The following is a 25680-nucleotide window of genomic DNA, read 5'->3' on the forward strand; positions in this document are numbered from 1 at the left end:
ATATTAGGCAGCTAGATGTAAATCACCCAAAAAAAAACATGACTGGCACATGAACAGTACCATTACCACCTCTTCAACCAAGGAAAAGCATGTTCCAATGACAATTTTGAGCTTTTCAAACTAGGATCCAAACTATTGCCATTAGCACATTTTATAACCAAGGATCAAAGCGACGAAGTTCACCTGTAACAAAACTTTACTGCTGTTGGTTCTTTGCCCTGTTTGTGTGCATGTGTAAAAATGTCTATACGGGAAAACCACAAAAATACATCTTTTAAAATGTTAACAAAGACACTAGATTTTGAGAAGCGAAAGTTTTATTACGTTTGTAAGAATAAGCAAACAGGGATAAGCTTTTTCGGTAGTTGTTTCTCATATAAACAACAGAAATGCCTCGAAAAGTTTAGCCATAATCATGATGGCTATAATCTGAAAAGCTAAATATTACACAGGAAATTACATCGCACATCAATCATTGTGAAAATGAATGGCAAGAAAAGAAAAAGTAAATACTAAAATCCAGGCAAAACTGTGAGGTCTGTAATACCTCGCGGAAGATCTGCAATTCTCTTCAGGAGTGCAAGCCTGTTCTTCCTGACTCTTTCATCATCCTGTGAGCATACACGGATGTCATTTTGATCACAAGAAAAGTAAAGTATCAGGGAGTATAATTGAAAAGGAAGACTGTCATAACATTTCCGGCCAGATTATGGATGAAATTGATTACAGGAACTATTGACCTTTCCCAAACTGAAGGAAAAGGTGTTTCTGTTAGAATATGGTGTTCTTTTATATGTATTTCCTTCACACACACACACACACACACACACACACACACACACACACACACACACACACACACATATATATATATATATATATATATATATATATATTCATCTTTGTAATAGGCATACCCTCTAGGGGCTATTTATGTAATTTCATCTTGTAATAGCCGTTGGGAGCTCCCCAACGGCTACAAGTCTCTCTCTCTCTCTCTTATGTACTCTATAAAAAGGAGTCTCTTGCTCCTTATTCCTTAATGCATTTTGTGTGCATTTTATTGTTCAATAAAGATTATTTTTTTTATCTTTTGTTTGTGTATTTTGCCATAAGTGGCTTTTGTGATTGTGCACCTTGTATTTGTGCACACCTTGTTTCATTACAATTTCATCACATTTCACACTTCATCATGTTCCACTCAGCAAATTAACACAATAACAGAAATATTTTCATATTCACTCATTTCACATGACGCAAAGTTGAACACTTAGAATTGTTATAATAATAAGAAATGATTCTTAATAGAACATAGTTGAAAAAGAAAATGAGTTGTACTCGCCATATAAAATGGCAGATGCTCTTGCGGAGGATGGCACCAAGATACGTTTGGGCATGACCCAGTGGATGCTACATAGTTGAGTAATGAAGGCTTTATATGCATGCACAAATTGACTTGGTTTGACTGAGAATTTACCTAGATATTCATGTGCATTGTTACCCCAGCCATGCACATAAATGGTCATAGACTCTTACCAGGCTGGAGGAATAAGATGGGAAATAGAAACTCCTCTATTTTTTACTTAAAGCAGGCTCAAAAAAGAAATAATATTAACAAGAAAATATGTAAAAATAGCAACAAAGGAACATTTTTCATATATATCACAAAAGATGAAAGATAGATGTTGGAACTTAGGCTTCAAAACAAGCCAAACAACCTTCAAGCAGCTTGGACTTGCCACCCAGCAAGTTGAACCCATGCCCAGGACCAGTTTTAAGGCCAGGTTGATTAACAAAAAAAGCTTGAGCATGCCAGGTTTGGCCCAAAAGCATGCATGAACAACACGGAGACAGCTTGTTCATATTAATTTCTCATAAAACACATACAGATTCTATTTATCCATTTAACCAAGGAGGCAAGCCTTGAGGATGGCATATTAAGTAGCGAGGGAGCCTGAACAGCCAGAGTTCAGACTTCAGAATTAGCACAGCTGTGTGCAGTTCTATTTGAAAGAAAATGAGATGGAATTACAGAGAGAAGGCAACAGCTGCATGAACCATTTTCAAATATTCTTTCTTTGTCACCCTTTTGTTTTTTGGCTACTAGCTGAGAAGAGACAGATCTCTAGCCAACGATTGAAACTGATTATAATTTAGCACATGAAAAGTTCTTATTAAAAAGATTTCTAAAAATCAGATGTTAAAATGGAAGAATCATGTGAGCTAATGAAATAACCGACAATGCTACATGCCATAAATCTTGTTCATTTTTATGAAGAATTTTAAATCATTAGCCATTTCAGGAAGATACTAAGCTTGCTGGTGAAATAAACAAGAAGAAACTCGAGAAAAAGTTGGAAAGTGGTTGAAGGACAAAGTAGCACAAATTTAGGAAGCCATTTATTAACCAGTAAAAAGTAAACTGATTAGGAAAAAGAAGGGTGAACATGATAGCTGGATTGGTAGAGTTGCATTATCTTTAAGTGAGAGGGCTTGGGTTCAAGTCCCACAGGGTAAATGACACTTGGCAGTCAAAGTTATTGGCCTCCTCATGGTAAGTGGTGTGGATGGGGCAGCAATACAATCCTCCACATCGCTAGCAGTCAAAATTTGACCATTAGTAATTATTAGATTTACTCCAGCAGATGATGCCATTTCAAAGGCTTAATAGTTGATGGTAAGAGAAACCTAAAGGTAAAAATGCAAATTATCACCACACTTTCCTAATTACACTTGGGTAATCCTCACCTACATGCCAATCCTAGTTGCGGACTTTTTCCTTCCTAGAGGAAGACTTGCATTTGAATTCATCCTTAACAGGGGCTCATACCGTAAACAAAGGTCCTTTAGCTCCTTGAGAAATAAGCGTATTAACCTGGCGACTTGACATCCAAGAGTCCCATCAGTCTCCAGTCTCTATCTTTAGCAACCATTAACAGATGCAAACTCATATCCTCACAGCCCTTACACTTATTGGACCCTGTGTCAACTTGAAAACTCTCAGCTAGCCGTTGGGGCCTCCCAATGGCTATATTTCTCTCTCTTGACCCGCTATTGTGTATATATGGGACCTTGGTCCCCATTTTTATTATGCATTATTTCTCATTAATAAAATTAATATTTTACATTGTGTGAGTGCCCTTAGTGATGTGTACTCCTTCCCATAGTGGCTCTGCGAGTGTTTCTTGAGCCCATGGGTACTTTTTTTGAAATCTTCTTTGTTTTATGATTGTTAATTAGCAAATGATTGATTTTTTTAATTCCCTTGGGTATATGGGATTATTTGTTAAAATTATTAAAATGTTTTCATAAGGCTTATATTGTTTTGTGAAATAGTATATATGTATGTGTGCTTTTATAAATCTCTTTATTTAATATGTAAGTATGTAATTTAATGTTTTTTGAGTTTATGTGTTCTTGACACTTAGATGCTTTATTCAAACACTTCGTGGTTATAAATGTCAAAAAAAATGTTTTTATGTATGACTTCAAATTCATGTCCTTTCGTTTTGAGGGTTGTGAGGTTTCTATAGATGTATATTGCATAATTTTAAATTGTCCTTTGTGTAAAGTTCTTTGTAGTCTCATTTGATAATATATATTATTATAAGTTTTTATATATATGCATGAGAATATTTTCATGCGTGAAGACTTTATAAGATTTCGATATGCTCGCTCATATTCTTACTTTGGTTAGATTTGTAATACATGCACTTATATTGCATCTTGACATGCATTAGATCTATAGGATCATATTGCTCTTTGGATATTGAAATGCTTTTCTTTATGCATGTTTTGTTCTCTTGGTCCTTTAGTGGCCCTTATGGTTGTGCTCCTTCGTGGCTTGTGTCCTTGCCTCTTGGGAGGTGTCTATTGTGAATGCACTCATTGCACTTTGTATTTCTTATTCTCATGGCTCTTTAATGAACATTATCTTAAAGGTTTTTGCATAGGATTTAAATATTATGCTTTTTGCATACTTGGTATTAATAAAATATTAATTTGTGTATTATGAGAGCTTTCCTTGGGTATGCCCATTGTGGTTCACCTTTGTACTTGTCCATTTTGTATCTATTGGTGGACATGATTATTCGTAATTGAAGACTCACAAAGGCGAACATTTATCTTGTCATATGATTGCATGTAGTGCATGTTTTTACTAAAACTTAATTCAAACTCTTGTTACTTCTCTTGATTTGAAACTATTGTCAAATTGATTCTTGTTTCCTTGGAATGTGTCTTTAAAGGTTTTCCTATTTGCCTATTTGTTTGGCTTAGTTCATCACTTTTCTATTCGATACATCCATTATTATTATTCAGCCCTTTTGATGTGATTTATGTGCACCTCGGTGTTGTGGAACCAGAGATGTTAGTTGGGGTGAGTTATGTGTGCACCCTATTTTTGTCAGTTTAGATTGTTAGTTTATAAGTGTTGTGTTGGCACTTGTTTTGGTTATGACTGGAGGTTGTTTTACCTCTAGTTCTTTGAGTGAATTGTATCACTTAGTTGCCTATTTGGTCCTTGTTGTTTATTGGATGCTCGCTCTGTCACCTAGACACAGCAAAACAGGTCGCACACCCATGTCGACTGGCCCAACACGCATACGGGTATCAAGTGTGGCACGAGTATGTTGGCCTGTGGGTTGGGTGGGGTCCAACTAAGACCCAACCTGAAACCCACTCTTTTTTTTTGTCGAAACCCTCCCTTCCCATGCTAGAGAGAGAGAGAGAGAGAGAGAGAGAGAGAGAGAGAGAGAGAGAGAGGTACCTACCTCCTTCTCTTCCTCGTTCTCCATCTTCATACCCAGAGAGATGAAGGCGATGAGCTCTTTTTTTTGTCGAAACCCTCCATTCCCACACTCAAGAGAGAGAGAGAGAGAGAGAGAGAGAGAGAGACCTACCTCCTCTTTCGTCTTCTTCTCTTCCTTGTTTTCCATCTTCATACCCTGAGAGATAAAGGTGGTGGGGTTGGGTCCTCCTCGCTCTCCTTTATGGAGAGAGAGAGACGGTGGGGCTGGGGTTTCACTTATTGGCACCATCAGCCAACACCTTCATCGTCGGAATGCCGTTGTTGGGACGTCGTCGCCAAGAGGCCGAAAAAGTGAACAAAGGGGGAGAAAGATAAATGAAAGGGGGGTTTGCAGGGTTTCAGTTGAAACACCCCCCTTTTATTATTTTTATTTTTATTTTTAACCATAAAAAAGGTCAAAATCTAAGTCACACAGACTCGGCTATAAGGTCGACGCACCCGCATCGACACGCCCCGACACAGGTGCGGCTTTGGACACGGTCAACCAAGTGTCGGACTCGGTCAATGCATCGAGGCCAAGTCCGTCCACATTTGGACTTGGTCAACTTTGACCGAATCTATTTTTGTCCATTTTAGGGCAAAAGACGTATAAAAACTAAAAAAATTGATCTTTTTATATATTTTTTAATATATATATATATATGATCAGCCTTTCTGCCTTGAAAAGAGGAAAACAATTCTTAAAAGGCACATATGATATTGAATGAGTCGCCAATAGCTATACAAAAGGTCACACAAAAGCATAGAGAAATTTTCCATAAAGAAGAAAAATGCCTATGGTGAAAAACAATGTAAACAAACCCTACAAAAAGGGAAAGAGGTAACAATATAAATGCAAGACTCTGTGGACAATCCTATAAATTTAAAAACCTTATGCTACTGCTCCGAAAAAAAGAAAACGAAGAAATCATGACACATACCACCATGACAAACACATTGTTAAAGAAATCCTCAAGTGGCTGCACCAGAACTGAAGATATCTCCACAAAGTCATCAATTTCAATCTCTGCAAATTAATTACAAATTAATCATATTCCAGAACTAATCAACAACCAATCCTTGAAGCAGCATATAGCTATTCGCATGCATTGCATGCACACTTGCTGGCCAAGACACATCAAAATGAAGAATATTATATTTAATGACATACGAGGGAATGATACTGAAGCAACAAAACCAGATAAAAGAATACCCCAATGACTTTTGGCCTCCACAGCCTGAAGTGCAGTCCAAAGAGCATGTTCCTCTTTAGACTCAAATGCAGATTCCTCAACCTGCAAACATTGACTTTGAGTTCAAGAAAACAGACTGAAGCCCACAGCCAAAACCATAATAAAGTTTGAGAAATTTAATCATATTTAACCAAAGACCTCTGTTTTTCAGTTTTTAAGTTTTCTTTTCTATTTTTTCTCTTATTGTTCTTCATATATACATTTTTTTACCCAAACTTTTTATGGATCAATTCTTTTCAAGATATCAGAAGGAAATTCTGGCCATAGGCAGAGGTTTCCAAGGGAATAAGAAACAGCAGGAAAAACCTTCCAAATAAGCAGTGGGAGCTAAAAGAAACATCAACCTTTTAAACTATGATGATAAATGAAAAAAAATCACATTAAAATTATATAATATAAAAATTTCTCCAGAGTTGCAAAAGAGATGAAAGGAACAGATAAGTAAATTTGATCCATTAGGGATGATGGATAAGCATATACCATTTAAATGTGCTTAGCATTACAACTAATTTTACTCATTGACTCCTTAAGTAGAATAGGTTACATGCTCACAGCCATTGTGATGATAAACACAACAAACCAATAACCACATGCAGACAACCATGAGTTCAGCATCGGTGATGATTGTGCATAGCTTGTGCTTTTAATCTAGTGCCACAAGGTGGACTGTCATTTCGTGAATACATCAATTTTAATTTTATACCTGACTTATGAAGAGTAGACAGAGACTATCAGAACAGTAGAAATCTTAACCAAATCCTACAAAAATAGCAAAGCCCTAGATTTTCCAGCCATAAAAGTTGCAATTGATCAATTCCTAGCTTCTGTGCTAGATCAATTTGTACATTTCTTACAGCTACTTCAAGCGATAAGATGACACCCAAGATAAACCCAATATCCAGAAATAGATTGTCAAAATACATAATCCTAAATGTAACAACCGTGAAAAAAAAAATCGTGTCTGATTCGTGTCAGACACGTGCCCTGCACGTGTCAGACACGTGTCGGGGGTCTGGGCAGCTTTGTTGGGCCCGGATCAGGGTCCGTACCGGACCCGAGCCCGGACCCGGGTTCTTGAACTCTCGAGAACCTGCGTCTTTTAAAAAGACGCAGGCGTCTCGGGCGAGGGTTCAAAACCCTCGCCCCTTCTCTCTCTCATCTGCTCCGCCCCCCCTCACGCCGCGGCCGCCGGCGACAGGAGACACCGGCGAGCAGCTCCGTCCGGCCACCTCCTCTCCGTCCGGATGGCTTCCCGACGACGCAAGCACCAACACTCCCCTCTTCGTCCCCGGTGTTGCAGGATGTCGGCGATCGATGCCGACGACAGCCTCTGAGTTCCGGCAACCAGCGATCCTCCCTGCGGCCACCGAGCGCCGGCGACTCGCCGCCGGTCACCTGTTTCTTCCCCCTTTGCTGTTGTTTCTCCCTGCAGCTACTGCCGGGAGGCGCTGTCTCCCCCTTAGTCGCCGACGACTCGCAACCAGCATCCTCAACCACCAGCGACCTGAGCAACTCAACCGGCAGTAGCCCTCTTCGCCTCCCCCTTGCTGTCTCCTCTCAACTTTTCCCCTCTCTCTCGGCTCCCCTTTGTGGGAGGCTGACGCTGTTGACCCCGACGCCGGAGTTGTCGTCCGCTCCTCCCCCGTCGCTGCGGTCTTCGGAGGTATAACCCCCCTCTCTTCCTCTTTTGTTTTGGGTTGATCGACAGGGGGGCTGAGCCCCCTGTCGTCGGCAAGGGGTTAACCCCCTGCCTTCCTTTGAGGGTTGATCGACAGGGGGGGCTGAGCCCCCTGTCGTCACCTGTTGTCGGCAGGGGGCTCCACCCCCCCCCCCCTGTCTCTTTCTGTCTCGGCAGGGGGCTCTATCCCCCTGTCCTTGTGCCTGCCTGCAGGGGCGAAGTCCCCCCTGCATTTGTGTCCCGGTAGGGGGCTCCGACCCCCTACCATTTGTCCTGTTGACAGGGGGTTCCTCTCCCCCTGTCCCTTTTGTGTTTGCCTGCAGGGGGCGAGCTCCCCCCTGCGTTTGTTTTCTCGGCAGGGGGTGGGCCCCCCTGCTCGCCTGATTGCTTTTCGGTAGGGGGCGAGGTCCCCCTGCCTTTGTGTTGCTTCTCGGCAGGGGGCTTCGCCCCCCTGCCTTCTTTTGTTTGCCGGCAAGGGGCTAGGCCCCCGTGCCTTCAGTTGTTTCCCCTGCAGGGGGTGGAGCCCTCCTGCACCCTCTGTTGTTCCTGGCAGGGGGCGGAGCCCCCCTGCTCTCCTGTTGCTCCTCAGCAGGGGGTTCTGTCCCCCTGCCTCCTGCATTGAGCCAGCAGGGGGCGAAGCCCCCTGCTTTCCTGTTTTCGAGCAGGGGCTTGCCCCCTGCATCTCGATGTTTGTTCTCCGACAAGGGGCTTTGCCCCCTTGCCTTGTTCTTCTGCCGACAGGGGGTTGCGCCCCTGTCTCGTGCTTTGACAGGGGGTGTTCCCCCCTGCCTTGTTGTGGCAGGGAGCCTCTGCTCCCTCCCCTGCCTTTCTTTATGCCTGGCAGACAGGGAGCTCCTGCTCCCTGCCTCTGCTGCTGTTGCCAAGCAGGGCTGAGGCCCCTGCCTCTGGCACCCTTGTCTGCAGGATGCAGAGCTCCTGCCTCTGCCTCCTGCAGGCAGGAGGCCTTGCTGCCTTGTTTCTTCTTGTTTATCTTCGGCATATGCTAACGTTCTAAGCTCTCCAGGTTGAACGGTGGATCCGGCTCGCTCTCTGTGGCTCGAGCTCTTGCTTGCCTACGCTGCATGCGTACGAGGACCCGCAACCCCTTAAGGTAGGGGATTCTTGCGTGAAAGGACAATGAACTGACAAATGCTCAAATAAGAAAGATAACTAAATGAGGACGATATATGTATACGTATAATGTATATACGTATGTCTTTACCTTCAAGGACGCGGTTTCGCGATCCTTGTCCTCTTTACTTTCCTACACTTTCCTTTCTGTCGCCACCGTGCTATATGTGCCTAGGCTTTCCATTTTTGTCTTTACATTTCATGTCTTTTAACTCAAGGACGCGGTTTCGCGATCCTTGTCCTCTTTACTTTCTCGCACTTTACTTTCCTGCTGCCCCGCGCTTTGCGCCCTGGCATTTACTTGTACATGTCTGTCTTTACTCCAGGACATCCTGGTCCTCTTTTACGTTCATGTACTTTACTTCCTGCATTTACTTGTTGCCCCGCGCTTTATGCGCCATGGCCTTGTTTCTTGCTTTACTCTTCATACTTCGCTTTTCTGTGCTGTCATGCTTGCTCTTTGCCTTACCTTTTGTATGTGTTCGTCTTTATCTTGTTGCCGCACTTCGTGCATATGCCTTGCTCATGCATGTATTCTATCTTCGTCGTATGTTTCTTCACTTGCTTACGCTTATCGATCTATCGAGGTGCAACCTCATGCCTCGTGAGTTGTCCTTTACACTTGTGTAGTCAGTATAGGATCTCCTACCTCACGAGTTGCTTACGTAGTTGCATGCTTGTGCGTTACGATGATCGAGGTATGATCTCATACCTCGTGAGTAGCCCTAGCGTTCTACCCTCACGGTGCAGCTCCTCCCAACGAGTCTTGCCCCTCGTTTTGCCTTTGTATTAGTATGTGCATGAGTTTGCCTCTTGTCAGCTTGCACTCCCTGAGTGTAGTTTCGAATGTATAGTGTATATAGTTTCACTTGTCTTACAAGCCACGACATACACTTATGCACTTCGGTTCTCCAAAGACATTGTCTTAGGTGCAAACCTATTTTCAAGATGTATAGCTTGTAAAGCAGAGGTATCGGCCGGACCTCCCAAATCGATGTATTTGGGATAAATGTGTACAACCTTAGTTTGCCTATTCGATACGACTTAGATAACCTTGTTTAGGATCCTGTGCATGAGTAGGGCGGGGATCCTAGCGAGGTACTTGCGCCATCACTAGATCGGCGTTACCTCACCTCTGATACGAGACCTAATTTCTAGGCTTTCTGGTTCAACCATGTTTGTAGCGCCTTCCTTCGTGAAGGTATTGTTGGATCTCTTCCTTCGTGAAGGTATTGTTGGATCTCTTACGAGGGATCCATGTTCCTCCTCTAGTAGTTGTACCCTTAGTCACGTACGATATGTTTGGACTACGAAGAGCAGGACGAAAGGTCTATAGTAATCTCTAAGCGCGTATTGACACATTGAGCTAATCATGTTATATTGTTTTCGCCTAATAGGCAGATTGCTCGCGATTGTCTATAGGATCCGAGCACGATCAGTTGGAACTGGAATGAGTTCACTGTGGGCTTCTGTAAAGCAGAAGTATTGGGATTTCCTGCGAGAGATCCATACCCCTCTCATCGTGGTTGTACTTTTGAACAGGTATGTTGCATACTACGATGAGTAGGATGAGAGGTCTATGTCTGCCTCGAACATGCAATGGCATGTGTTTAAGATCATAAGAGTGATGTTTCTACCCTCACTGGGGATTGACCCCTTTCATCGTGATTGTACATTTGAATAGTTACGATGCGTACTGCGGTGAGTAGGATGTGAATTGTATGGTTGTCTCGAACGCGTAATGGCGCGTATAACTCACCTAAATAATAATCATGTGCCTTCACAGGCAAGATGCTCGATTGGGTTGAAAGACCAGAGCATGAGAATGGGACGGCGGTTAAGAAACCCTCAGTCGTGCTCATTCGGAACAGTTCATCAAGAGAGAGGATGGATGGTACAAAACTCCGATGGACAGTCATTAATGGCAATCTCGGGCAAAGATCCGACCTTCCCCAGTCATCGGAGGTTAGGGGAAATCCTTTGGGCCACTTCTGCAGAAGTACGGATGAACATCCATTGGGCCTTTGTTTGCCTTTGGGGATTTACTCTCTTGGTCACAGACCGTCCCCTTAGGAAGCGGACTCAGTCATTCGAGGTATAATAAAATACATAGCATAATGGACCCCCGAATCGATCTCGGCTGTTTCTACGTTTTCCCTTGTGCGTACCCTCAGTAATGAGACAAGATATAACTCATACACATGATCGTGAGATACGCATATTGTGACATGCATTGCTTGCTTGCTTGTTAGCTCGGTAGTTAGGTATGCTACTCGTTGAGCTAGATACGCCTGTCGAGGTGTTACCCTTGTTGGTTAAACTGCTTGCGCAGTTCTGCTAAGTAATGACTAGCTTCTCATACTAGTCAATTACTTATAATACTAGCATTATGCTAGTTGTTGCATGTTGTGATATAACTGCTACATGTTTGCCTATCATAGCTGCGGGCCGATAGACTGAACCATATAATGGTACTTGTATGTATTACGAGTGTTGTTATGAATACATGTCTTATGCAATTGCTTTGCTTGGCTGGTGGATAGAGTTAGTTACTCTTCACCTATTATATCTGTGAGATTGTTATAGTTGTTTGTTTAGCACTCTAATCCTTCATGATCTTGTACGTAGCTGTTTGCCTTACTAGAGCCTTGCTTACTCTACAACACATTTGGTTAGATTTGCTAGTCTTGCTTGTTCCTGCTTGAGTTAGCGTTTATCTTGCTTATTGCAGCCTTTGTTATTTCTTGTCCTTTGCACCCCTACTAGTCTGTTGTGAGACTGACCCATTTTCATGGGCAGGTGGTGAACAGGTTGAGACAGCTTGCGATGGCATGATGACGCGATGCATTCAAGGCAATGCCCTTTCCTGACGTTGCACTCCTGGGGATACTTTTGATAGATGTGGTATAAGGTTTCTTTGAAAGCATCTCTTTGATTATAACTCTTCATTTCTAAAACTGTATTACCAAAATGTGGTTCTTCTTTTCATTTCAATAAAATATATATTTAAACTGCAAATCGGTTTGTAAGGGAGAATCTGCTTTTGGTTGTAATGCGCCCAAGGTCTAGGGACTTGTTGTTTTGAACCTGATCTTCTGCTGAACTTCTGTTTTAAACTCTGATAAATAATTGATTTCAAAGCTTTAAACATTTTTCATAAAAAGTTTTAAGTCCACGATTTTGGGGCGTTACACTAAATCTACCACAACCATAAGCAATAGAATAAAAGAACCATGACATGACTGGTTACAAAAACACAAGTGATTCAACAGTAGTAGTTACTATCTATTATGTTTTCATGTGTAATGTGCAGGGATAAAACATGGTATAGTAAGACATGACTGGCAAGGAAAAAGATACAAGTTCAACTAAATTTATGTTACTGGAATGCATTAGAAATACACGGGCAGCAATTCAGATGACAGACAAGATATACTTGAAATGCAATCAGCAACATAAATATGCTTTAGGAGATCACTCAAATATGCTATGGGAGGATCAAAGAATTTTCTTCCATTTGACTTGAAACACCAGAAAGATTTTTGTGCTTGCTAAAGATGAACAAACAAACATTGCCTATGTAGCCGACGGAAATTCAAATACAATCATAATACTGCTGAATCTCATATAAGATTCATGTTGCTCAAGTAAGTCCATATAAGACTTTCCATAGACTCAAAATTGATCCATCAGACAATTCAGGTGCCATACAAACCTCATGCAAATGCCTGTTCAGAAATGCATTTTCTGCATATCCTAAATGAAGCCACTGTCAATTATGGACATGGGCAATCAGTGCAGAATGCCTTATTGCAGTTTATTTCATATCCTAGGCAAATGACTGGCACGTGATTAGGTGAAGACCAGAGAAGACGCCATCGTGTTGATGGCCATATATCACTAAGATGCCCCAAGGTTTATTAGTAATTTAGCAACTTACTGGTAACAGAACAACCAATTAAACACCATGATACAGACAAAAATGAAAATATACCATGAAATAGTGCACACACAACTTGAAAAGTTACCATGAAACCAAAGAAAACATAAAAGGAAAAGGATTCCCTGTCCACAAAAGTTGCTGAAAAATTTGCAAAGAATTTTTCCACCACAAAACTTGGCAGCTATTATTTTTAAGTCACTCAACCATTTTATGTTAATTCTCTGACCACCTGGACACTGCATACAGCAGAACTTGGAAGCATGCTTTGACTTACATATTATTCATGATCAGTGTATCGTAACAAAACAAATTGAAGACAACATCAATATTACAAGCATGTCATTTTTGTAACATATATGGTGATCTTGCAAGAAGTATATCCAATCTTACTCAGAAGTCTGTGCAATAGAGAAGCTGCCATGAGGCCCATGACAATTGGGTATATAAGAAGAGTGAAACAATGTAAATATGGTTCGCTAGATGATTGATGAAGAAATTGATGAACTCCAGTCAATGGAGATATGCCTAAGATATATCATGAACAGGCACATCATTCTCAGTGTTATGCTACCGAGAAATTTATTTAACAATAGATATAATGAAAATCAGGCCGCATGGAAGGTGTAACCGTCATGAGACAGCAAAAGAGACATGGGAAAACTCAAACTGCCAAGGCTTTGAAGAAGAGAAAAAACATGTGTTAGAATGATCAACAACTTAGTTCAAAAAACACCTGCCAATCATGAGCAACATCCTTGCCACGAAGAATTCTTGTTGGTCGAGAATAGGCTTCCACAATTTTCTGCAAATGCCCTCCTCTAGACAACTCCTCCATCTACAAATAAGAACAATGCATCACGAATGAACAAATACCATGTAAATCTATCATAAAGAAAAGATTAAGCAATTTATTGTTAAGATATATATATATATATATATATATATATATATATAAAATCATGTTTATTGATTTGCAATAGGTTATGCCCTATAGGGGTATTTTGGTCATTTTGTACATTTGTAATAGAGACTGTCTATTAGGGACAGATCTGACTTTTTTATGTTTTCTTTATTTTTGCCATTTACTTTTGTAGTAAAAGTATTTTGGTGAAAAGTTCATAGAGTCGTTGGGACTCCCCAAAAGCATTCTAACTCAATAAAAGCTCAACTACTTTTATGTTTGTGATCTTTTGTGTATGCCCATTGGTGGATTTTGTGATCTTTTATATTTGCCATTGATTGACTTGTGTATTGTGACTATTGTCCCTTTGTGGACTTGTGCTTGTGCACTCTCTTTTGATTATTGTATGTCCTTGGTGGCTCTTTTGTAATTCTCTTGCTTTCATTACACTTTTAAAGTGAAAACAGAAAAAGATCACCATTGAAGATCACTTCTTTAAGACATATGTATATATATATATATATATATATATATATATATATATATAGAGAGAGAGAGAGAGAGAGAGAGAGTTTGCTATGGGTGGTCAATTCATTTTGTAAGTGAAGGAGGCCAAGAGGAACAAAAGATACAGCGACACCTTTTCCAGTACGGGAGCTAGAGTTTTGAGAGTTGAAGCCTGCGTCTTCAAACGAGAAGAAGTGTACGTCTTGCTTTCAACAGGGGATGAAGTGAACGCCCAAAGCCCGTGCCTACTTTCACTGGCGCTATCACTGCGGATGCTTCTTGCTCGTACACAGATACTGACGTTAGGGTTAGGTGAGATTACTTGATGGGTGGAAGGCCGACCAAATCGTTCTTCTTTCTTTTCTGACTTAGGAGACGTGCAAGACAAAAGTCTCATGCACGATTTTGAATGAGAGAAAGAAGTGAGGACTCCACTATGAAATGCATCTCAGGTCCACCTCTTATAAGGGTTGAGAGGATTAATGTCAGATCCCCAAGGAAAAATGATTGATTTACCCATGAAAAGCAACGCGAAGGACATTAACTAACGAAATAACCCATTTCTTGCTACGGAGCCCACAAATGAGTTGTGGATACTACTATATGAACGCCAAACGCTGGATACCTCACTCATAGACTTGTTGAAGTAGTTCAACATATTATTGTACATGCAGCTATAATGAGTGGGGAGTCCCCGAGACCGAGCTACGATCATTTCTTGGCCTTGTGAACTAATATTGTCGGTTCATCACTGGATCCTCTAGGAAGTCCACTCAAAGACTTTTAAAACAAACAAAGTCAGAGGAGCTCCAAAACAGTTCCAACAATGAGGTTATCCTTCTTGACAACCATTCCAGAAAAAATCTTACTCCACGAAATTTGAATAGAATTGAAGGACCAACACATAGACCCTTCTTTCAGGTAAAGGCTAAGAACCTCGTTCGCCTTTTGTGTTTGTGGCTAATCCGAGAATCACGACTTATTGACCATGAACTTCCAACGAGTAGGAAGTGTCTCGTGCCCGGAGTTTCTTTCGTGTCGGTCACTCTTCATGGGCGGGCCTATCAGATAGATGTCAAGTGATGTTGTAATGACCCCAAACTGACCCTAAAAAAATGCATAATTTTTTTTTAAAACATTGCGAAAAATATCCCAAGAACCCGAGGCACATTACAGATTTAATTTACACAGTCAATAATTTTAGACAGAATAAAATCAAATCATGAACTGAAATTGCATTTATTTAAATTAAATAATTCTCATTGAGGGTTCATATAGTTCCCTAAAAACACAAAAACTCTCGAAACATCAAAACCCTGGCTACCAAATCATAATGCTCGATCCCTCCAGCAAGTTGGTCCCTCCATCACTGTGCCTTAGTGCCTCAAAATATTTTTAAAAATAGGGTAAGAACCGAAGTTCTACTACGAGACCCTCTAAAAATCCAACAGTAGAGAATTGATCATAAATCAAATCAAACATAAGTTTAAGAGGGTTCACAACACATGTTAAGAACAAACTTACAATTTAAGCAGTTCAAATAAAATAATCAACAAATTTCATGCTACATTAATCAATGCACCATGCATGAATAACTTTTTAAGTTTAATTATCAAAATTGCTTTTGCATGCATGTCCCTATTTAAGGCACACAATTTAATTTTCACTTTCTTAAAACCCGCAGATACTAAAAACTGGTTAAAATTCCCGAGGTTGAAGACAGTTCCCAGTTAACACACAATTTGTATTTTAATTATTGGGTTCTACAAATGTTCCTCAACTGATGTCAAGAATTATCACCATCAATCAGAACATTAAAAATCATCACCTAATGTCAGGATGACAAAGAAATCAACATCCATTGACACCACTTTTTCAGCCCAATCTTTTTGTATATATAGAGGTCTTCCCCCCTCTCTTTTATAAGGAGTTTTCTCCTCTTTTCTCTCTTGAATAATATTCTTTTGCCCTTTTGGCTTTCACCCCATAGTGGGTTTGTGTAATTTGCAAATTAAGTGCTTGTGTTATTTGGTTTTTTATTGAACCCTTTTGCATTTCTACATATCTCATTACATGGTATCAAAGCTATTTGGGTTATTTGTAGTCTTGGAAGTGTTTTTCTAAGTTCATTCTCATCTCTACCTCTCTTTGTCATCGTGGAGCATGACACAAGAGTTGAACTTTCCTTCAAGCTCAACGAATCAAATTATTTGATGTGGGCATCGGCTATGGAGAATCACCTTCATGGAAAAAAGCTATAGGGCTTCGTGATGGGGACTGCTCTTGAACCAACGTTGAAGCTCACCAAGATTGAAGGTGGCGTCGAAAAGGCTCTTGATGGTGAAGATCGCATTAAGGCAATCAACGAACATCAATTCAAGGTAAAAGATTGGGAGAGTAACCACGCCAAAATTTTGGCGTGGTTCATGAACAATATTGAAATAAAAATTTGTGCCAACATTGCCAAGTTTAGAAGAGCAAATGAAGCTTAGTTCTTTCTTAAGGGTATATATATCCAAAAAGATTTAGCTAGACAATTTTTTTGTCAAGAAAAAATTCGATATACTAAACAAGGGGACATGAGTGTCCAAGATTACTTTAGTGCTTTATCTTCCCTTTGTGATGAGCTTGCTCTTCTTGAGCCCAAGTAGGTGGCTCCGGAAGATATTGAATTAAGAAGAGAACAAGTTGAGAAAGAACATTTCATTTAATTTCTCCACGATCTTAGACCGGAATTTGAACAAGTAAGGGCATCCCTTCTTCATAGAAGCAAGGCCATAAGAGGGGTGATCTGCATTTCATGGATTTTTTGTCCCTACCATCCAAGTCATTTTGTAATTTTGTAAATGTCAAAAGTATAGATGTTTGGCACAAGAGACTTGGCCATATGAATTTTTCAAAGATGTCTCTCTTCTCTTTTTTGGGAAACTCTTGTAATGAAAAAGTCATGTCTTGTAAAGATTGCATCTTTGGTAAATTAAAGAACACTATTTTTCCTCAAAGAAGCTTTGTCTCTACTCGACCGTTTGAATTAGTTCATTCCGATGTTTGGGGTCCTTCTCCTCTCATGTCTAAGAGAGGTTTCTTATATTATGTAATCTTTGTGGATGATTTCACTAGATACACAAAATGATCAAAAATCAATTTTTAAGTAATTTGTCTATTCTAAGATCGGATTCCAGAGAAAAATATATGTCAAATGAATTTCAAACTTATTTGCAACAAAATGAAATTTGTCACCAAAGATCTTGTCTTAACACACCGCAACAAAATGGTCTTGCGGAAAGAAAACATAGGCACATTATGAAAACAACTAGAACCCTACTAATTTCTAAAAAAAATTCAATCTTTTTGGGCCGAAACCGCTTTAACTTCAACATACCTTATTAATAGAACTCTTTCGTTGCCTTTTAAAAAATGTTTCTCCTTTCAAAAAACTTTATAATGTCACTGGATTTCAAAAGGCTAAGAATTTTTTGTTGTAAATGTTATGTACTTACTCACAAAAATGATAAGCTTTCCCCGAAGGCTATTGAATGTGTTTTCTTAGGATATGGTGAAAAACAAAAAGGATATCGATGCTTTGATTTATCAAATAATAAACTTTATATCTCTAAAGATGTTACTTTCCTTGAAGAAGAAGATGGTTTTGCAAATCTTGAGCCAAAAGAAAATAATGACTATTCTTTTTTATTTGATTTACTACCTCGACAAGATGAATCAAATTCAATTCAAAATATTGAACCTGTCAATGAAGTTGAAAATCAAAATGATCAAGTTTTTGACAATGAAAAAAATGAATCTCATTAAGTATAGATGAACAAATAACAAACAATACTCAAGTTTATACTAGGAGAAGTAAAAATACTCATCCATGTGCTTCTGATAAATATTCTCAAAAAATGTCTTTAGAAAAATCATCTAAAAGGTCAAATCGTATCTCTAAAGCACCAAATAGGTTTGTGTCTTATGAGTCTTTTTTACCACGTTTAGAACTTGTCTTTTGATAAATTTGCTTATGGACTGACGTGTTATGTTGAAAATATGAGAGAGCAAAGATGAAGGAGAGAGCTTTCAGAAATCGACAGCCACTATTCACTTGATGGCTGCGGTAATGCTCTATTAGTCTTAATAGGGTTATAATAATTTTTATATGGACAAAAGTGCCCTGTATTAGTAACACATGTTACATTAGAATACAAAATCCGTGAATGGATATGGATCTTTTATCGAATCCATATCCAATTCATATTCTAATACCCTCCCTCAAGTTGTGCATAGGAGTGAACCATGTGCAACTTGTTCTTCAGATACCAGAAACAGTGACTTGTAAGACCTTTTGTAAACATATCGGCAACTTGGTCTTCTGAAGGCACATAAACTGGTTCAATCTCTTTGTCTTCTATCTTTTGTCTGATGAAATGTTGATCAATCTCAATATGCTTAGTCAGACTGTGATGAATAGGATTGAATGCAATTTGTATAGCATTTCTATTATCACACATAAGTGTCGAATTTGAGATATCCTCTCCCATCTCTGTAAGTAGATGCCTAATCCAGGTCACTTCTGTTGTGGCAGCTGCCATAGATCTATACTCTGCCTCTCTGCTAGATCTTGCCACAACCTTTTGTTTTCTGCTACTCCATGAGACAAGATTTCTCTCAATGAAAACACAGTATCCGGAAACAGACCTCCTCTCATCTGGATCTCCTGCCCAGTCTGCATCTGTATAGGCCATTATGTCATGTTGTGGTGACTTCCATGAAGATTGAATATATGTGAGTCCATCACCCACCGTTCCTTTTAGATAGCGAAGGATGCATTTGACATAATCCATCTGACCAGTCTTTGGTTCATGCATGACCACTAAATTGCAATACTTGACTGCATCAGGATACAACTCACCATCACAAATACTGAGCTTTTGGTTGACAACACTGGGTGTGGGTAGAGGTTTACAATCTGTCATTCCTGCTTTAGCCAGAAGATCTAGAGTGTATTTGTGTTGAGTTAATGACATTTTTCCATCTTGTCTGTCCACCTCTACACCAAGAAAATATCTCAGTTCCCTAAGGTTTTTCATTTTGAACCGCATACTCAATAAAACTTTAATTCATTGAATATGGTCTGGAGCATTACCAGTGATCACAATATCATCAACATTTATGAGTAAGAAAACCATAGTGGTACCATTCCTGTATATAAATAGAGAATGATCTAGTTGGGAACGAAAGAAACCATGTTTCTGAATTTCTAAGGAGAAGCTTTCAAACCATGACCTAGAAGCTTGCTTCAAACCATACAAAGCTCTGGTTAATTTGCATACATATTCTTTTGGGTCTCCCTCTGCATAACCTTGAGGTTGCTCCATGTAGACCTCTTCCTTTAAGTCCCCATGAAGGAATGCATTTTTAACATCAAGCTGACTAAGAATCCAGCCAAGTATAATGCGAATAGTTCCTATTTTCACCACTGGGCTGAATGTCTCATCGTAATCCTGACCATATTCTTGAGTGAAACCCTTGGCTACAAGATGTGTCTTGTACCGTTCAATGCTACCATCCGGTTTATATTTAATCTTATATACCCATTTGGAACCAACAACATTTTTATCTGGAGGACGACCAACTATCTCCCATGTTTGGCACTCATGAAGTGCCTCGATCTCCTCATTCATCGCTTTAATCCATTTGTTGGATTGGATAGCTTGATGAAAACCAAGTGGTTTATCGTGTTTTTCAATCTTGGATAGAAAAATCTGAAAGTCCATAGAAAAGTTGTCATAACTAACCCATTTTTCAATAGGATGCCTTGTCCTGCCTGATCTTCTTGATGCTTCTCTGTTATTAGACAATGCAATGTGTTCTTCAACAGGTACATTTGTTTGCTCTCTGGGTCTCCTGGTATACACATTACCTTTGTATCTCAGACATTCTGATTGTGATGCATCATTTGAAATTGTCTCACCATGTATGCTTTTAGGGAATAAAATAGTATGTTCGGCAGTATGCGAAATAAGTTCAGCACTGAATCATGGATCATACCAATTAGCAACTGTATCAACATGTTCACGATTAACGTCTGCTTTATTTTTCAGAAAACTATTTTCATCAAAAACAACATTTCTAGAAATTCGAATCTTTTTACTGGCAGGATCATAACACCTGTATCCCTTGTGTTCATCTGCATAACCTACAAATTGGAATATAGAAGCCTTGTCCTGAAATTTGGTTCTCATGGATTTATCAATGTGTATATAACATGCGCATCCAAAAACTCGTAAATTATCATAATCAGGATGTACACCAAATAGAGCACAATAGGGAGTCTGATCTTCAAGAATAGGCATAGGAAGACGATTTATCACATAAGTAGCAGTATGAAAAGCTTTTGTCCAAAGACTAATAGGCAGGTTACAACCATGCATTATACTCATTGCACTCTCCACAATATGTCTATGTTTACGTTCGCCAATTCCGTTTTGTTATGGAGTGTACGAGCAAGAAACTCTACGTTGTATCCCATTATCTTGAAGGAAGTCTAAAAGTTCTTTGAAGGAATACTCACCACTTCCATCACATTGGAGAATTTGAATATTTTGGGAGAATTGAGTTTTAACGTAGGCATGAAAATGACGGAAAATAAGAAAAACTTCTGATTTATGCTTCATAAAGAATATCCAGGTAAAACGAGAGAAACTGTCAATAAATGATACATAATATTTGCTTCCAAAAGATGAAGGATTGGGAGCTGGGCTCCAAACATCAAAACATATTATTTCAAAAGGTATGGAAGCTCTTTTATTTATTTGAAGAAATGAAAGTACATGACTCTTGCAAACCTAAGAGCTGGAACACACTTTGTCCTTCAATAACGAAGGTGAGACAGACTCTGAAAGAAAACCATTGGACACTAATTTTTCAATAAAGACTCGACTATAATGACCAAGACGGGAATGCCAAAGATCTGGATTATTGCATTTTGATATACTCAGGATACTTTTAGAGACATGATCAGACTTTGGTTTCAGGACACTGAAGGCTGAATCTTCATTGAAAATATACATGTTTCTACACCGCTCTCTTTTAGCGAACGTCTCCTTCGTTTGAAGATCCTTAACAAAGACAGAATTAGGAGTAAATTCCATAGATGAATTTGTAGAATCAACAAGCTTAGAAACAAAGACAATGTTTTTCTTTATATTTGGTGCATGAACAACATTAGATAAAGGAATGGATGAGGACTCAGATAAAGGAATAAGGACATTACCTACGTTCGAAATAGAGTGGTGAGTCACATCTCCAGTTACAATATTAGACTTACCAAAATATGGGGTCAAAGTAGAGAACTTACCTGCATTGCCAGTGACATGAGCTGCTGCCCCAGAGTCCACATACCATACTCCATCATCATTCTGTTTCAAGTTCAAGTCGGTCATTGCAGACAAAAGAAGATCCTTAGCATCATCACTGACCCGGAATGTACCTTCAGTTCCCGTTGTGACAACATTTCTTTGGTTTTGCATTTTGTTCCAATTTTGAGGGTTGAACCAGCAGTTAGATTGATATGACCACGTTTGTTGCACTGGTAACATGTGGGAAGACTCTTTGAAGGACCGGCAGTGAAATTTGGCGTAGGTAGCAACCCACGTCCACCTTGGATTTGTGCTCCTCTGCCTTTGCCACGCCCCCCTCTATAGGAGATATCTCCTCGTGTACGATCAACAATCATGCCTGTGGCAAGAACATCATGCGTAGATGATTGCCATGTTGAAGCATCTGACATGCTTTTCAAAGACATCTCATATTGGAACAATTTAGCACGTAAATCCTCAAAACTGGGCAACGTAGGCAGGCACGATAAAGAAGTGACAAGAACATGATACTCAACCCCCAGAGCACTCAGCGTCTGCTACACTTTTTCTTTATCTGACACTGGGTATCCGACAATTGCTAATTGATCTGTGATGCTTTTGACTGGATTTAAAAATGCAATAATGCTCATTGACTCATTTTTTCTTAAAAGCTAGAATTCACGCTTGAGAAATAACACCTTAGCCTCTGATATCTGAGAGTAGGTCTGAGCTAGAGTCTCCCACAATACTTTAGTTGTGCAATCATCAGGAATGAAAACCAATACCTCTTGTAATAATGTGGAAGTGATATACGCGACGAGAGCCTGATCTCGCTTCATCCAGACAACAAATGCAGGGTTGCGAATGATGTTCGACAATCCTCCTTCCTCTTTTGCTTCTTGAGTGATGAAATCTGAAGGCGCTGAAATTGAGTCGTCCAAATGACTTGAAAGATCTTGGCTTCGAATGAAAGGAATAATCTGTCTTTTCCAAGTCAAATAGTTATTTGTATTTAGTTTTTCTGAGACTAGCTGTCCCAGAAAATTGGAAGAAAGACCAGAGTTGATAGAAGTATCCATTTGTAAATTTAGGAAATTAATACTTGAAGTTAAGAGGAATCAAGGACAAGAACAATGACTGAATAAATCTGAAATCGAATCAATGAAGGAAGCTCGACGTGACAGATTTCAGATTGAGTATAGGGCCAAAAAAAGGAAGAAAATGTGAAATATGGAGAGTGGAGACAGTCGGCTGTGATAGAAAGAATGAAGACAGGCGGTTGGTGAAGGAGAAACTGTAGTTGCTGATTTTGGACCAGTATGAAGAAGGAGAATAGAGATGTTCACAACAGATTTTAACGACAGCAGATCTGAATTTTATTTCAGACCTGTCGAAAATACACAGCAGATCTGAATACGTTTCAGATCTGCGATGAGAGAATATCTGAAGATAAGAGAACGACAACAAATCTGAATTTTATTTCAGATTTGTTAAAGATGAACAGCAGAACTGAAAAGATTTCAGATCTGCAACAGGAATACACGGCAGGCGAAAATAGAAGAAATAGAAGACAACAGAAGATAAAGTTCACATTTGTTAAAGATAGACAGCAGATCTTAAAAGATTTCAAATCTGCGACAATATATAAAGAATGACTTAATTACTAGCTTCAAGAACTTTAATAGCCATGCTCGATCATGGTTTACATCCTGAATATATGGACATAGCTGTTGTGTTGCAGGACCTCAGAAAATCCATGCAAATTTTTGGGAACATTGAACTTTATCTTGATATTTGTAAGTGTGTTTCTGATGTAGAGTTGATTGGACCATGCCTTATTTATCTGCACATAAATGCATATAAGCTTTGGATAACGAGAATGTTGTGATGTATATATATTATAATGATAAATGTGGGCATTTTATGTTGTTGGTTTTGAATAGGCTGGCTGCCAACTATTGTGTAGGTCTCAGAGATGGTTGCATGAGGGATCAGTTATGTTAGCTGGATTAGTGGATTCACTCTATGTTCATTGAGGGGTACTGGGTTTGATTCCTTACCTGGAGCTACCAAAAGGAATGAATGATGGACATGTGAAATTTGATTGACTTTTACTAATTTTGTGATTTTATATTAAGTTGGTAAGCCTATTGTTATTATGCTATTTGTTCTTTGAAAAATGAACACTTACATATGAAAAAAATGCCCATAACCTTTGAAAAATGAAAAATGAAAAAAGTGTCCAAAACTCGCCCGAGTCAGCCCGAGTCAACCCGAGTCAGGCCGAGTCAAGGCCGAGTTTTCACAGAACGAGTTTAGCTTGCCGAGTTGACTCATTGGAGGGCCAAGCCGAGCCGAGTGAGCCGAGTTGACTCGACGAGTTTTAAAACCATGCCCTCTTCTTTTTACCACGCGATAAGTCAACGAAGCATGAGTGGGCTGATTGATGAACAAGAAGGAAACGAAAAACCAGTAAGCTCTTCACGATGCGCAGAAAGGCTTTTTTTTTGGCCGGTGGTTAGACATCCATTGCGAAGTTGTGGGATCTACTAAACGAGGAGTGGTCCAGATGTAGATGATATCATCATGACCTCTCTTTTCGTATTGCTAAGTGAAGTTGGTGAGTCGTATGATGGGCAACTATCTCCTGTAGTTCGGATAGGACTTGACAACGCCTCATCAGTGAGGTTTCCCAACATACCAAAGTACTGACTGACTGTAAAATGTTCTCTAAGGCTTTCGTGGTGCCTTTCCTTAGAATTTGACAAGGGTAGGAAAAAACACTCTCAAAGCATCAGGGCGAGCAGAGTGACAGATAAAGAAATTAACAATTGAGGGACCAAAGTTCCGGGCCTATCAGATAAATGTCAAGTGATGTAATCAAACTACGTGGCCAAGATAAAGCCGCCCACTTCGCTCATGGGCCTCGATGACAATGTAGCCAAGATACATCACTTGACATTGGTCAAAACCACATTTGGACTTCTTAGCATGCAACTTATTCCCCAAAACCATATAACAAGGGTTGTAGGTCTTTTGTTCAATCGTCTATGGCTTTTGCTCCCTTTCTTATCTGGATCAAGGAACTAGGGTCAGCTTAGTTAGTGGTGATTATGGATAGGTTCGCCTAACCGTAAGTGGTCAACGCCCTCCTCCTCCTCCTTCTTCTTTGTCTAAAGCTCGGCCATATGGACAAGCTGCTATATTTTCAAGTCATAGTTAATGCCACATAGCACTACACAATAACATAATAAAAACATAATATTGTAACAGCATGTAATCAATCTGCCCTTCCTCCAACATGTGATGACCATAATACACCTGGTAGATAGAATAATGAAAATTCTCCTGCACACCTATGTCTTGCAGAATTTTTGGTTGGGTTTGACTTGCAACATATATGCTAAAAATAGAAAATATAAATAATATAAATGACAAGTTGAGCTACTCACTTTGTTTGCCGTTTTTGCAGCCAAATATGGCCAATTTGCACGCTCCACGAGAACGGAACGGACAACTTCAGCACTTACCCCCTTATCGACCTGCAAAAACAATCAAACCATGACTCAAAAGCACAAGATTAATATTTTTAAAAAGAAGATTAATTTCAAAGTTTGAAAAGACAGTTCCAGCAACCATGAGTTTCAGTTTTTTAAAATTTATGCATAAATAATATGCTGATGAATGGTAACACATAAGTCAATAACTTACTGTAAGTAATAATCGTCAGTAGATGGCAACTATTCCCTTTCAGCCAATTGATGTACAGTCAGTTGAACACTATAAGTAATCAAAAGTGCTAGTTGACACCTATGCGGTAGATATTTAAAAGGCGTGGGTCTAGTCGGAAATAGAATTGAAGTGGGAGAGGGAAGCGATTTCGGAAGCGAAAGCAAGAAGCGAGGCACTTCTAAACTTTTAAGAAGCAGGAAGCACAGAATGACTTGGAAGTGAACTGGGAATCGTCTTGGAAGAGAGAAGAGAAGCGAACCAGAAGCGATATAGGAATCAAACCAGAATCGAAAGGGAAACGAAGAGGGAAGTGACCTAGGATTTGAGTGGGAAGCGAAAGAGAAGCGAATAGGAATCGAACAAGAAATGAAAATGTAATTATATTTTTCTA

At 39.6% G+C, this 25680-nt stretch overlaps 1 protein-coding gene across 1 annotated transcript in view; it reads right to left on the reverse strand.

The window, feature by feature from the left end:
• Positions 1 to 299: 299 nt before the first annotated feature.
• EDD1 (glycine-tRNA ligase) overlaps positions 300 to 25680 on the reverse strand; it is a 211065-nt gene continuing 185684 nt past the window's right edge. Inside the window, exons 32-36 of the mRNA XM_089995743.1 lie at positions 25010 to 25099; positions 13528 to 13629; positions 6003 to 6084; positions 5731 to 5816; positions 300 to 611 (exon numbers count right to left, since the gene is read on the reverse strand). Of these exons, the coding sequence (XP_089851869.1) occupies positions 513 to 611; positions 5731 to 5816; positions 6003 to 6084; positions 13528 to 13629; positions 25010 to 25099 (459 nt within the window). The 3' untranslated portion in view covers positions 300 to 512. The remainder of the gene's footprint in view (positions 612 to 5730; positions 5817 to 6002; positions 6085 to 13527; positions 13630 to 25009; positions 25100 to 25680) is intronic.

This window comes from Nuphar pumila, chromosome 2 (genome assembly GCF_984573655.1).
Source record: "Nuphar pumila chromosome 2, dmNupPumi1.hap1.1, whole genome shotgun sequence".
In the NCBI taxonomy this organism is placed as follows: domain Eukaryota; kingdom Viridiplantae; phylum Streptophyta; class Magnoliopsida; order Nymphaeales; family Nymphaeaceae; genus Nuphar; species Nuphar pumila.